Source organism: Nerophis ophidion, linkage group LG08 (genome assembly GCF_033978795.1).
Source record: "Nerophis ophidion isolate RoL-2023_Sa linkage group LG08, RoL_Noph_v1.0, whole genome shotgun sequence".
NCBI classification, from domain to species: Eukaryota; Metazoa; Chordata; class Actinopteri; order Syngnathiformes; family Syngnathidae; genus Nerophis; species Nerophis ophidion.
The window spans coordinates 2,213,010-2,227,495 of record NC_084618.1 but is presented as its reverse complement, the minus strand read 5'-3'; the positions used below and the strand labels follow the sequence as shown (position 1 = coordinate 2,227,495).

Here is a 14,486-nt window from a genome sequence, read left to right as displayed (position 1 = left end):
TGTGAAGTATAGACCATACAATGTGAAGTATAGACCATACAATGTGAACTATAGACCATACAATGTGAAGTATAGACCATACAATGTGAAGTATAGACCATACAATGTGAACTATAGACCATACAATGTGAAGTATAGACCATACAATGTGAAGTATAGACCATACAATGTGAAGTATAGACCATACAATGTGAAGTATAGACCATACAATGTGAAGTATAGACCATAAAACATTGAATATTAAGAGTGTGTGAACCAGACCTACCTTGTTTACCTCCCCGGCTCCTAACTTTGCTAATCGGTCAGAAATCTCCATCCATTTTCTACCCATGTCCCCATTGTGTGTCCAACGTGTCAAACCAAATATGGAGAATGTTTTGCATATATTACCCATCAGGCCTAGCGAATTGATTAAACAGGTGTATTTTTGAATAGTGCATAGAACAATTAGACATTTTATAATATCCGTGAAGTTCATTGGGCAAGTTGTGTGGTTTTGTACCACATCTTTTCAGCCTTCCCGGTAAGGTTTATTCAGGTGTACTGGAGAGGAGGCGAGGCCGGATAGTCCAACCTCGGATTCAGGAGGAACAGTGTGGTTTTCGTCCTGGTGGTGGAACTGTGGACCAGCTCTATACTCTGGGCAGGGTTCTTGAGGGTGCATGGGAGTTTGCCCAACCAGTCTACATGTGCTTTGTGGACTTGGAGAAGGCATTGGACCGTGTCCCTCGGGAAGTCCTGTGGGGAGTGCTCAGAGAGTATGGGGTACCAGCGGTCCACTCCCTGTATGATCAGTGTCAGAGCTTGGTCCGCATTGCCGGCAGGAAAGTCGAACACGTTTCCAGTGAGGGTTGGACTCCGCCAAGGCTGTCCTTTGTCACCCATTCTGTTCATAACTTTTATGGACAGAATTTTTAGGCGCAGTCAAGGTGTTGAGGGGTTCCGGTTTGGTGGCCGTGGGATTAGGTCTCTGCTTTTTGCAGATGATGTGGTCCTGATGGCTTCATCTGACCGGGATCTTCAGCTCTCACTGGATCAGTTCGCAGCTGAGTGTGAAGCGACTGAAATGAGAATCAGCACCTGCAAGTTTGAGTCCATGGTTCTCGCCCGGAAAAGGGTGGAGTGCCATCTCCAGGTTGGGGAGGAGACCCTGCCCCAAGTGGAGGAGTTCAAGTACCTAGGAGTCTTGTTCACGAGTGGAGGAAAAATGGATCGTGAGATCGACAGGCGGATCGGTGCGGCGTCTTCAGTAATGCGGACGTTGTATCGATCCGTTGTGGTGAAGAAGGAGCTGAGCCGGAAGGCCAAGCTCTCAATTTACCGGTCGATCTACGTTCCCATCCTCACCTATGGTCATGAACTTTGGGTTATCAATCAATCAATCAATGTTTACTTATATAGCCCTAAATCACTAGTGTCTCAATGACCGAAAGGACAAGATCCTGGGTACAAGCGGCCCAAATGAGTTTCCTCCACCGTGTGGCGGGTCTCTCCCTTAGAGATAGGGTACTGTAAAGTTCACATTTGAATGACGATCAAAAGGAAGTCTAAGTCTAAGTCTAAGATCTGTCATTCAGGAGGAGATCAAAGTAAAACCAGTACTTCTCCACATGGAGAGGAGCCAGATAATTAGGGCATGTTCGACTGATAGGAGGTTCACGGGGAAAACCCAGGACACCTGGCCTGGGAACACCTCCAGATCTGGACACAGAGGCTGGGGAGAGGGAAGTTAAACAGCTAAGAGCTTACTTTCCTGAGTTGTGTGTGCTTAAATATAAATATAAATATAAATATAAATATAAATATAAATATAAATATAAATATAAATATAAATGGTGAGGCGTCCTCAGACTCGTCAACTCCGTTTGAGATCAGACAAAAGGATCTTTCTCCCTCTGTTGTCAGAATCTGCCCTATGAGAATCATCACAGGACGCCATGTTGTCAATCTGCACGGGTCAGCACTTTTTCAAAGTCTTGTTCTTTGCTCTTTTTACTACATGACCCCTTCCTGCAGTACTGCTCCTGTTCAATAGAAGATCTTTGATTCGTGTTGTTAAAGTCGCTTCCGAAAAACAGCGACGTACTCCTGGTCTTAAAAGGGTCTGACCTAAAGTTTTTGAAGACTGTTACTAAAACTATAGAAGATGGCTCCCACTGCAGGTATGACAATACTACTAGTAGTAGTACTACTAGTAGTAGTACTACTACTAGTACTACTAGTAGTAGTACTACTAGTAGTAGTACTACTAGTACTCCTACTAGTAGGAGTACTAGTCGTAGTACTACTAGTACTAACACTAGTAGTAGTAGTAGTAGTAGGAGGTACCTTGAAGCAGGAGGCCCTGTAGAGCAGCTGCACCAGGTGGCCCACGCTGGTCTTGGACGCCTGAGGGAAGCGACCTTCCAGCTTCTGGACCACAAACAGAACCAGAACCTTCCGGGACAACGCAGAGCCGTCCTCCAGAGACAACAGCACCAGCTTCAGGGCCTCCTCCTGCATGGCTGACAAACAATAGACACACATGTCAAGTAGGTGACAAACAATAGACACACATGTCAAGTAGCTGACAAACAATACACACACATGTCATGTAGGTGACAAACAATAGACACACATGTCATATAGGTGACAAACAATACACACACGTGTCAAGTAGATGACAAACAATAGACACACATGTCATGTAGCTGACAAACAATACACACACATGTCAAGTAGGTGACAAACAATAGACACACATGTCAAGTAGCTGACAAACAATACACACACATGTCAAGTAGGTGACAAACAATAGACACACATGTCAAGTAGCTGACAAACAATACACACACATGTCATGTAGGTGACAAACAATAGACACACATGTCATATAGGTGACAAACAATACACACACGTGTCAAGTAGATGACAGACAATAGACACACATGTCAAGTAGATGACAGACAATACACACACGTGTCAAGTAGATGACAGACAATAGACACACATGTCAAGTAGATGACAGACAATACACACACATGTCATATAGGTGACAAACAATAGACACACATGTCATGTAGGTGACAAACAATAGACACACATGTCAAGTAGATGACAGACAATACACACACATGTCATATAGGTGACAAACAATAGACACACATGTCATGTAGGTGACAGACAATACACACACATGTCATATAGGTGACAAACAATAGACACACATGTCATATAGGTGACAAACAATAGACACACATGTCATGTAGGTAACAAACAATAGACACACATGTCAAGTAGCTGACACAAATACACACACATGTCATGTAGGTGACAAACAATAGACACACATGTCAAGTAGCTGACAAACAATAGACACACATGTCAAGTAGATGACAAACAATACACACACATGTCAAGTAGATGACAAACAATACACACACATGTCAAGTAGATGACAAACAATAGACACACATGTCAAGTAGCTGACACAAATACACACACATGTCATGTAGGTGACAAACAATACACACACATGTCATGTAGGTAACAAACAATAGACACACATGTCAAGTAGCTGACAAACAATAGACACACATGTCAAGTAGATGACAAACAATACACACACATGTCAAGTAGATGACAAACAATAGACACACATGTCAAGTAGCTGACAAATAATACACACACATGTCATGTAGGTGACAAACAATAGAGGGACATGTCAAGTAGGTGACAAATAACAGACACACGTCAAGTAGGTGACAAATAATACACACACATGTCATGTAGGTGACAAACAATAGAGGGACATGTCAAGTAGGTGACAAATAACAGACACACGTCAAGTAGGTGACAAACAATACACACACATGTCATGTAGGTGACAAACAATAGAGGGACATGTGAAGTAAGTGACACACAATAGACACACATGTCACATAGGTGACAAAGAATAGAGGGACATGTGAAGTAGGTGACAAACAATAGACACACATGTCAAGTAGATGACAAACAATAAGGGGACATTTGAAGCTGAAGGCGTCCTCAGACTTTGACACTCGTTGTGATATCAAGATGAGAAGGAAGTTCTCACTCAGAATCTGCCCTACGAGTGATCATCATAGGACACCAGGATCTTTGTTCCTAAAAACAGCAGGTCACTAATGTTCAATCCATCATCCTTGACTAAAGTTGATTAAGTTTGTTCCTAAAAACAGCCGCAGTTCTCCTGTTAGAAATAATATTTTGCGAGTGTTTTAAAAGTTGGTTCCTAAAACCAGCAGAGTACTTTTGTTTTACAGAAGATCTTTGACTGCTGTTTTTGAAGTTTGTTTCTTAAAACAAAAGAGTAATCTTGTTCTGTAGAAGATCTTTTTTGAAGTTAGATCCTAAAACCAACAAAGTGCTCCTGTCCTACAAAATATCTTTGACTGGCATTTTTGAAGTGTGTTCCTAAACTCTGGGGTTTAGGAATTTTGTTTGTAAAAACAGCAGAGTGCTCTTTTTCAATAGAGAATCTTTGACTAGCATTTTCTAAGTTTGTTCCTAAAAACAGCAGTAGTGCTCCAATTCATTAGATTATCTTTGACTCGCATTTTTGATCTTAGTTCCTAAACTCTAAAAAGTACTCTTGTTCAATAAATGATATTTGACTGTTGTTTTAGAAGTCAGTCCTTAAAAACAGCAGAGTGATCTTTGTCTTTAGAGGATCTTTGTCCGGTGTTTTTGAAATGTGTGCCTTAAAACTTCAGAGTTCAATTGTACTGTAGAAGATCTTTGACTAGCGTTTGCGAAGTTTGTTTTTAAAAACAGCAGTACTCTTGTTCTAGAAAGGATCTTTGACTAGCATTTTTAAGTTTGTTCCTAAAAACAGCAGTAGTGCTCCTATTCAATAGATGATTTTTGACTCGCATTTTTGATCTTGGTTCCTAAACTCTAAAGAGTACTCTTGTTCAATAGATGATCTTTGACTGGGGTTTTTGATGTCAGTCCTTAAAAACAGCAGAGTGCTCTTGTCCTAAAGAGGATCTTTGTCTGGTGTTTTTGAAGTTTATTACTAAAATAATGGTTCAATACAGGATCTTTGACTAGCGTTTGTGAAGTTTGTGCCTTAAAACACCAGAGAGCAATTGTTCTATAAACGATCTTTGACTAGCGTTTGTGAAGTTTATTCTTAAAAACAGCAGTTCTCATGTTTTGTAAAGGATCTTTGACTAGCGTTTGTGAAGTTTGTTCTTAATAACAGCACTGCTCCTGTTCTATAAAGGATATTTGACTAGCGTTTGTGAAGTTTGTTGTTAAAAACAGCAGTGCTCCTGTGCTACAAAGGATCTTTGAGAAGTTTGTTGTTAAAAACGGCAGTGCTCCTGTGCTACAAAGAATCTTTGACTGGTGTTTGTACAGTTTGTGTCTTAAAACATCAGAGATCAATTGTCCTATAAAGGATCTTTGACTAGCGTTTGTGAAGTTTGTTCTTAAAAACTGCAGTGTGCCTGTTCTATAAAGGATCTTTGACTAGCGTTTGTGCAGTTTGTTGTTAAAAACAGCAGTGCTCTGTTGTCTAAAGGATCTTTGCCTGGTGTTTGTGAAGTTTGTGCCTTAAAACATCAGAGATCAATTGTTCTATAGAGGATCTTTGACTAGCGTTTGTAAAGTGTCTTCTTAAAAATTGCAGTGTGCCTGTTCTATAAAGGATCTTTGACTATTGTTTGTGGAGTTTGTCCTTAAAAACAGCAGTGTTCCTGTGCTATAAAGGATCTTTGACTAATGTTTGAGAAGTTTGTTGTTAAAAAACGGCAGTGCTCTTGTGCTATAAAGGATCTTTGACTAGCATTTGTGCAATTTGTTGTTAAAAACTGCAGTACTCCTGTGCTATAAAGGATCTTTGACTAACGTTTGTGAAGTTTGTTGTTAAAAACAGCAGTGCTCTATTGTCTAAAGGATCTTTGCCTGGTGTTTGTGAAGTTTGTGCCTTAAAACATCAGAGATCAATTGTTCTATAGAGGATCTTGGACTAGCGTTTGTAAAGTTTCTTCTTAAAAATTGCAGTGTGCCTGTTCTATAAAGGATCTTTGACTATTGTTTGTGGAGTTTGTTCTTAAAAACAGCAGTGCTCCTGTGCTACAAAGGATCTTTGACTAATGTTTGAGAAGTTTGTTGTTAAAAAACGGCAGTGCTCTTGTGCAATAAAGGATCTTTGACTGGCGTTTGTGAAGTTTGTTGTTAAAAATGGCAGTGCTCCTGTGCTATAAAGGATCTTTGACTAACGTTTGTGAAGTTTGTTGTTAAAAATGGCAGTGCTCCTGTTCTATAAAGGATCTTTGACTAGCGTTTGTGAAGTTTGTTGTTAAAAACAGCAGTGCTCCTGTTCTATAAAGGATCTTTGACTAACGTTTGTGAAGTTTGTTGTTAAAAATGGCAGTGGTCCTGTTCTATAAAGGATCTTTGACTAGCGTTTGTCAAGTTTGTTGTTAAAAACAGCAGTGCTCTGTTGTCTAAAGGATCTTTGCCTGGTGTTTGTGCCTTAAAACATCAGAGATCAATTGTTCTATAGAGGATCTTTGACTAGCGTTTGTAAAGTTTCTTCTTAAAAATTGCAGTGTGCCTGTTCTATAAAGGATCTTTGACTATTGTTTGTGGAGTTTGTTCTTAAAAACAGCAGTGCTCCTGTGCTATAAAGGATCTTTGACTAATGTTTGAGAAGTTTGCTGTTAAAAAACGGCAGTGCTCTTGTGCAATAAAGGATCTTTGCCTGGTGTTTGTGAAGTTTGTTGTAAAAACCAGCAGTGCTCCTGTTGTGTAAAGGATCTTTGACTGGTGTTTTAGACACATAAAGGGTGTGAGTGATTAGTGATGTGGAAGAGGTGGAGGTGGTCAAGATGGCAAAGACTCACCGGGTCCCAAGAACTGGCAGCCCCGCGCCCGCACGGCCGCCCAGAGGTTGGCAGAAAGCTGCTGGGGGTTCTGGTGCTGCAGGATGAGTTCTGTGATCGAGCGCTCGCCCAGAGAGCGAGCCGCCCTGAGCGCCCGCAGGCGACCTTCCTGCTCCAGCAGCTGGCAGTGCACCAGAGTCACCAACTTCCTCTGCATGGGCCGACTCAGCACGCTGACACTGGAGGGGGGGCACGCCCCTGCAGGGGGGGGGCACAGGGTACTGGTGAACAAGTGCTGTCCTCGCTTGATGGAACCTTCCGGAACTCATTCTGGGCTCCATCAAGTTACATTATGCAGCAGGTTCACTTCTTTTTACACTTGTATGACAGCTAATATGACAAACACAAAGGGGAGTGTTTTTACTTTATTTTTGTTTTTATTTTTGTTTCATTATGCAGCAGGTTCACTTCTTTTTACACTTGTATGACAGCTAACATGACAACCACAAAGGTGAGTATTTTTTTCATTTATTTTTGTTTTTATTTTTGTTTTATTATGCAGCAGGTTCACTTCTTTTTACACTTGTATGACAGCTAACATGACAACCACAAAGGTGAGTATTTTTTTCATTTATTTTTGTTTTTATTTTTGTTTTATTATGCAGCAGGTTCACTTCTTTTTACACTTGCATGACAGCTAATATGACAAACACAAAGGTGAGTATTTTACTTTGTTTTTGTTTTTATTTTGGTTTTATTATGCAGCAGGTTCACTTCTTTTTACACTTTTATGACAGCTAACATGACAACCACAAAGGTGAGTATTTTTTTCATTTATTTTTGTTTTATTATGCAGCAGGTTCACTTCTTTTTACACTTGCATGACAGCTAATATGACAACCACAAAGGTGAGTATTTTTTTCATTTATTTTTGTTTTTATTTTTGTTTCATTGTGCAACAGGTTAACTTCTTTTTACACTTTTATGACAGATAATATTACAACCACAAAATACACCGCGGTACTCAGGTACCTGGTACTGCATGCACCTTGGTACTCAGGTACCTGGTACTACATGTACAGCAGTACTCATGTATCCGGTACTACATCCACTGCGGTACTTATGTACCTGGTACTGCATGCACCGTGGTACTCAGGTACCTGGTACTGCATGCACCGTGGTACTTATGTACCTGGTACTACATGCACCACTGTACTTACGTACCTGGTACTGCATGCTCTGTGGTACTCATATACCTAATACTACATGGACCATGGTACTTATGTACCTGGTACTACATGCACTGTGGTACTAATATACCTAATACTACATGTACAGCACTACTCATGTACCTGGTACTGCATGCACCGTGGTACTCAAGTACCTGGTACTGCATGCACCGTGGTACTCAAGTACCTGGTACTGCATGCACCGTGGTACTCAAGTACCTGGTACTGCATGCACCGTGGTAATCAGGTACCTGGTACTGCATGCACCGTGGTACTCAAGTACCTGGTACTGCATGCACCGTGGTACTCAGGTACCTGGTACTGCATGCACGGTGGTACTCAAGTACCTGGTACTGCATGCACCGTGGTAATCAAGTACCTGGTACTGCATGCACCGTGGTACTCAGGTACCTGGTACTGCATGCACCGTGGTACTCAGGAACCTGGTACTGCATGCACCGTGGTACTCAAGTACCTGGTACTGCATGCACCGTGGTAATCAGGTACCTGGTACTGCATGCACCGTGGTACTCAGGTACCTGGTACTGCATGCACCGTGGTACTCAGGTACCTGGTACTGCATACACCTTGGTACTCAGGTACCTGGTACTGCATGCACCGTGGTACTCAGGTACCTGGTACTGCGTGCACCGTGGTACTCAGGTACCTGGTACTGCATGCACCGTGGTACTCAGGTACCTGGTACTACATGCACCGTGGTACTCAGGTACCTGGTACTGCATGCACCGTGGTACTCAAGTACCTGGTACTGAATGCACCGTGGTACTCAGGTACCTGGTACTACATGCACCATGGTACTCGGGTACCTGGTACTACAAGCACCGTGGTACTCAGGTACCTGGTACTGCATGCACCGTGGTACTCAGGTACCTGGTACTGCATGCACCGTGGTACTCGGGTACCTGGTACTGCATGCACCGTGGTACTCAGGTACCCGGTACATGGTCACAAGTCCCCCAGGGTCCGCCCAAGTGGAATACGATAGTCAATTTGAATAAAAGCCATTCCAGATCAGTATTACAATCCAGGAAGATTTAAAACGTCCAAACATTTCAAAAAGGAATATACACGCTTCTGGTGGTAAGCATTTTACTTTTTTGTTGTTGTTTAATTTAGTTTTGATTGTTTTTTTCCGTTTGAATGACAAGTGTGTGGTAGAACATTTGGCTTTGATGACGCTTTGGTTTGATTCCCATAAGAAGTTTGTAATTTCCTAGTTAAAAAGGTGTCTGCCATGCTCACCTTTGCTGGCGCTGACGGGCTGCAGGTAGAGCGCCAGGTGTTCCACGCACCCCCTGCAGGCCTCGTAGTGGCACACGTCCGCCGCGCCGCCCAGGCCGAGCGTCTGCACGTCTGGAAGCTGGGACAACAGCGCTTTATGTCGGCGCCACGTCCGCCCGCACGGCCGGCGTCTTTACCTGGGCGCCGAGCAGCCGCAGCAGGGCGCGGTTGGCGGGCAGCAGGTCCACGTCGCTGCAGATGGGCGCCTGGTCGAAGGGGCAGGCCTCGCCGTGCAGCTGGCGCAGGCAGCCGCGACACACCGTGTGCGAGCAGCCCAGGCTGACGGGCTGGTGGTCGCCGCCGTCGAAGAGGTGGTAGCAGACGGGGCAGGACAGGAAGTCGCTCCACTGGGCCGCCTGCACCGGCATCACTGGGGCTCAGGGCGGGCACAGGGCCGCGTCTCCTGCGGGCCGCCGCGCTGACACGCTGACACCCGGGCCGCTTAGTCCCAGGACAACATCAACATCAACATCAACATCAAAAACATGAGAGGCTTTCATCTTTGCTGTCATGCACACTTCCCATTGGACGACGTGGAGTCTTTGCAACGTCCTCCAATGTTTGGCCGCGCTTGAACAAATGGTCGTGGGATCATAGCTTCAAGGGAATTGTGGGTGAGAAATTTCAATCCCACCTCGTTGATAAGAGGCGTGTGGCTTTTGTGGCGCCTTTGTGGCGCCTTTGTGGCGCCTTTGATCTGTGGCCTGGCTGTCACGTGCACGTTGAATTATGACTAATGTTATATATATCCATCCATCCATTCTCTACCACTTGTCCCTTTTGGGGTGCTGGAGCCTAACTCAGCTGCATTCGGGCGGAAGTCGGCGTACACCCTGGACAAGTCACCAACTCATCACAGGACCAACACAGATAGACAGACAACATTCACACACTCACATATATATATATGTGTATGTTATATACTGTACATACAGTTAATACAAACATATATATATGTGTATGTTATATACTGTACATACAGTTAATACACACATATATATATGTGTATGTTATATACTGTACATACAGTTAATACAAACATATATATATATATGTGTATGTTATATACTGTACATACAGTATATACACACCTATATATATGTGTATGTTATATACTGTACATACAGTATATGCACACATATATATCCAAATCTATGAGTAACGGTCAATTATCTGTTAAGCTCCCCCCCCCTAAAAAAAACGTTTTGACTGTTTTTTGGACAAATCTTACTCAAATGTGTCGCCGAGCACATTTTTTTAAGACACATCTGGTTGTAAATACTTGTTGTTGTGTATTGTTTTCTGTGGAGGTTTATTGTGTCTTCAATACAAAATATTTTTGTTGACATGGAATTTATGCAACTGAATTTTTTGCGTTTCAATTTTTTGAGCTGAATTTTTTTTTATATCAAATTTAGCTGACAATTTAAGAAAAAAATGTTAAATACTGTGTTTTATTTTAGTGTGTAAAACTTCAAAATATTTTTGTTGACATGGAATTTATGCAACTAAATTTTTTGCGTTTCAATTTTTTGAGCTGAATTTTTTTTTATATCAAATTTAGCTGACAATTTAAGGAATAAAATGTTAAATACTGTGTTTTATTTTAGTGTGTAAAAATTCAAAATATTTTTGTTGACACACAATTTGTGCAACTGAATTTATTGAGCTGAATTTTTTTTATATCAAATTTTGCTGACAATTTAAGGAATAAAATGTTGAATATTGTGTTTTATTTTAGTGTGTAAAAATTCAAAATATTTTTGTTGACATGGAATTTATGCAACTGAATTTTTTGCGTTTGAATTTTTTGAGCTGAATTTTTTTTATATCAAATTTTGCTGACAATTTAAGGAATAAAATGTTAAATACTGTGTTTTACTTTAGTGTGTAAAAATTCAAAATATTTTTGTTGACACATAATTTATGCAACTGAATTTTTTGCGTTTTAATTTTTTGAGCTGAATTTTTTTTTATATCAAATTTTGCTGACAATTTCATTGAATAAAATGTTAAATACTGTGTTTTATTTTAGTGTGTAAAAATTCTAAATATTTTTGTTGACACATAATTTATGCAACTGAATTTTTTGCGTTTGAATTTTTTGAGCTGAATTTTTTTTTTGTATCAAATTTTGCTGACAATTTCATTGAATAAAATGTTAAATACTGTGTTTTATTTTAGTATGTAAAAATTCAAAATATTTTTGTTGACATGGAAATCATGCAACTGAATTTTTTGCGCTTAAATTTTTTGAACTGAATTTTTTTTTTATATCAAATTTTGCTGACAATTTCATTGAATAAAATGTTAAATACTGTGTTTTATTTTAGTGTGTAAAAATTCTAAATATTTTTGTTGACATGGAATTCATGCAACTGAATTTTTTGCGTTTGAATTTTTTTTATATCAAATTTTGCCAACAATTTAAGGAATAAAATGTTAAATACTGTGTTTTATTTTAGTGTGTAAAAATTCAGTGCGGAAAAATGTGTTGCTTCAAAACTCAGGATTCGGTCAAATATTTATGCAATTAATTTTTGTACACTGATTTTTTCACAGTGAATTTGTACTCTGAGTTTCTTTATACTGAATTTTCTTTACACTGACATTTTTACAGATTTTATTTTTTGCTCTGAATTTTTATACACTGAATTTTTATTTTACACAGAACTTTTACGCACTGAATTTTTTCAACACTGAATTTTTGTAGACTGAATTTTAAAACAGTGCATTTTAACAAACTTAAATTTTAAACACACTCATTTTGCTCACACATTTTCATACAACGAAGTCGTTAGCATTATTTGATGTAAAAAAAAAATAGGTGCACAAAAATCAAACGCAAAAACAAAACAAAATTCAGTGTCAAAAAAAGCTTTTGATGTGGTCCTGATGGCTTCATCTGGCCGGGATCTTCAGCTCTCACTGGATCGGTTCGCAGCCATGTGTGAAGCGACCGGAATGAGAATCAGCACCTCCAAGTCCGAGTCCATGGTTCTCGCCCGGAAAAGGGTGGAGTGCCATCTCCGGGTTGGGGAGGAGACCCTGCCCCAAGTGGAGGAGTTCAAGTACCTAGGAGTCTTGTTCACGAGTGAGGGAAGAGTGGATCGTGAGATCGACAGGCGGATCGGTGCGGCGTCTTCAGTAATGCGGACGTTGTATCGATCCGTTGTGGTGAAGAAGGAGCTGAGCCGGAAGGCAAAGCTCTCAATTTACCGGTCGATCTACGTTCCCATCCTCACCTATGGTCATGAGCTTTGGGTCATGACCGAAAGGATAAGATCACGGGTACAAGCGGCCCAAATGAGTTTCCAGGTCTCTCCCTTAGAGATAGGGTGAGAAGCTCTGCCATCCGGGAGGAACTCAAAGTAAAGCCGCTGCTCCTCCACATGGAGAGGAGCCAGATGAGGTGGTTCGGGCATCTGGTCAGGATGCCACCCGAACGCCTCCCTAGGGATGTGTTTAGGGCACGTCCAGCTGGTAGGAGGCCACGGGGAAGACCCAGGACACGTTGGGAAGACTATGTCTCCCGGCTGGCCTGGGAACGCCTCGGGATCCCCCGGGAAGAGCTAGACGAAGTGGCTGGAGAGAGGGAAGTCTGGGCTTCCCTGCTTAGGCTGCTGCCCCCGCGACCCGGCCTCGGATAAGCGGAAGATGATGGATGGATGGATGGATAAAAAGAAACACATCAAACTTTGTCAGCAAAATGTGTGTGTTTAAAAATTCAATTTGTTAAAATATATATAGAGAGAGATATATATAGATCTATATCTATATATGTATATATATATATATATATATATATAGATTTAATAATTATTATAATAATATTGATAATAATAATAATAAATAGATTATTTTTGGGTGTAGAATCTTGTAAGTGTGAATGCTTGGACATTGACACAATAATAATAATAAAAATAATACATGATTTTTTTGGTGTAGAATCATATGTGTAAATGCTTAAATATTCACACAATATTAAAGTTAAAGTGCCAATTATTGTACTACTACTACTACTAATAATAATAATAATAATATTAAATACCTGATTTTTTTGGTGTAGATTGCTTGTAAATTCACACAATATAATATTATTATTATTATTAATAGAAAGAGGATGTTTTGGTGTAGATTGCTTGTAAATTCACACAATATAATATTAATAATAATAATAATAATAATAATAGATAAGAGGATGTTTTGGTGAAGATTGCTTGTACATTCACACAATATAATAATAATAATAATAATAATAATAATAATAATAGATAGAGGATGTTTTGGTGTAGATTGCTTGGACATTCACATGAGCAATGTTGTTTTGAATTATTGACATATTTGAAGCTGCAATTATTTCGCATCAAATATTTCACTGAATTTTCTGGGGGGGCAATACTGTATATTATGTGTTTTTGCCATTAAAAATGTTTTGACAAAAAAGGCATAAAATCTAAAAAAATGTTTTACTTTCTTTGGACATTCAGACTTGATGTAGATTTAACATGAAATAATAGAAAATGAATCAATAAAGAGTCCAGACCAAAGTCCAGGCAGCCCTCAAGGTACAAAACTATCTATTTTCAGAATGGAAAATATCAAAATGGCCCCCAAATGTGCGGCCCTCAGTGGCCAAAGTCAGGACACCCCAGCAGCAACAAATAGTCAGCAACAACATCAACACTCCCCTCTTGCGCTTTAAAAGCCGTTAAAGGTTAATAAAAAGTCCCGTCCAGGACGTTTGGGAAGAAGTTTTAGCACGCACCTTGTGAGGGTTCCCTGCAGGCTCGCCGAGGACGCTACTTGGCCTCAACGCCATCATCCTGCCTTCTTGCACAAATGCAAACACCCTGCACACTGCTTTAAGTCTTGGTCACACATGTCACGCCCCAATGGTGTCACCTTGCAACCTGCACCTGTTTGGGTCCTGCAGCCCAGACCAGACCTTGTTTCCAACTACTAGTCCTCAACTATTATCACCTTATTTCTTCATTTTATCTCACCTTGCTGACAACTACTAGCATACTTGCATCACACCCCTCAACTACAAACCCTGTTTCCATATGAGTTGGGAAAGTGTGTTAGATGTAAATATAAA

The 14,486-nt window shown here is 40.5% G+C and overlaps 1 protein-coding gene across 1 annotated transcript in view; it reads right to left on the bottom strand.

Moving 5' to 3' along the window:
- The window catches only part of rc3h2 (ring finger and CCCH-type domains 2), a 57,477-nt gene extending 43,243 nt beyond the window's left edge, over window positions 1–14,234 (bottom strand). Inside the window, 5 exon segments of the mRNA XM_061907380.1 lie at window positions 2,329–2,504; window positions 6,876–7,112; window positions 9,347–9,464; window positions 9,523–9,826; window positions 14,154–14,234. Of these exon segments, the coding sequence (XP_061763364.1) occupies window positions 2,329–2,504; window positions 6,876–7,112; window positions 9,347–9,464; window positions 9,523–9,753 (762 nt within the window). The 5' untranslated portion in view covers window positions 9,754–9,826; window positions 14,154–14,234.
- Between the last annotated feature and the right edge of the window lie 252 nt (window positions 14,235–14,486).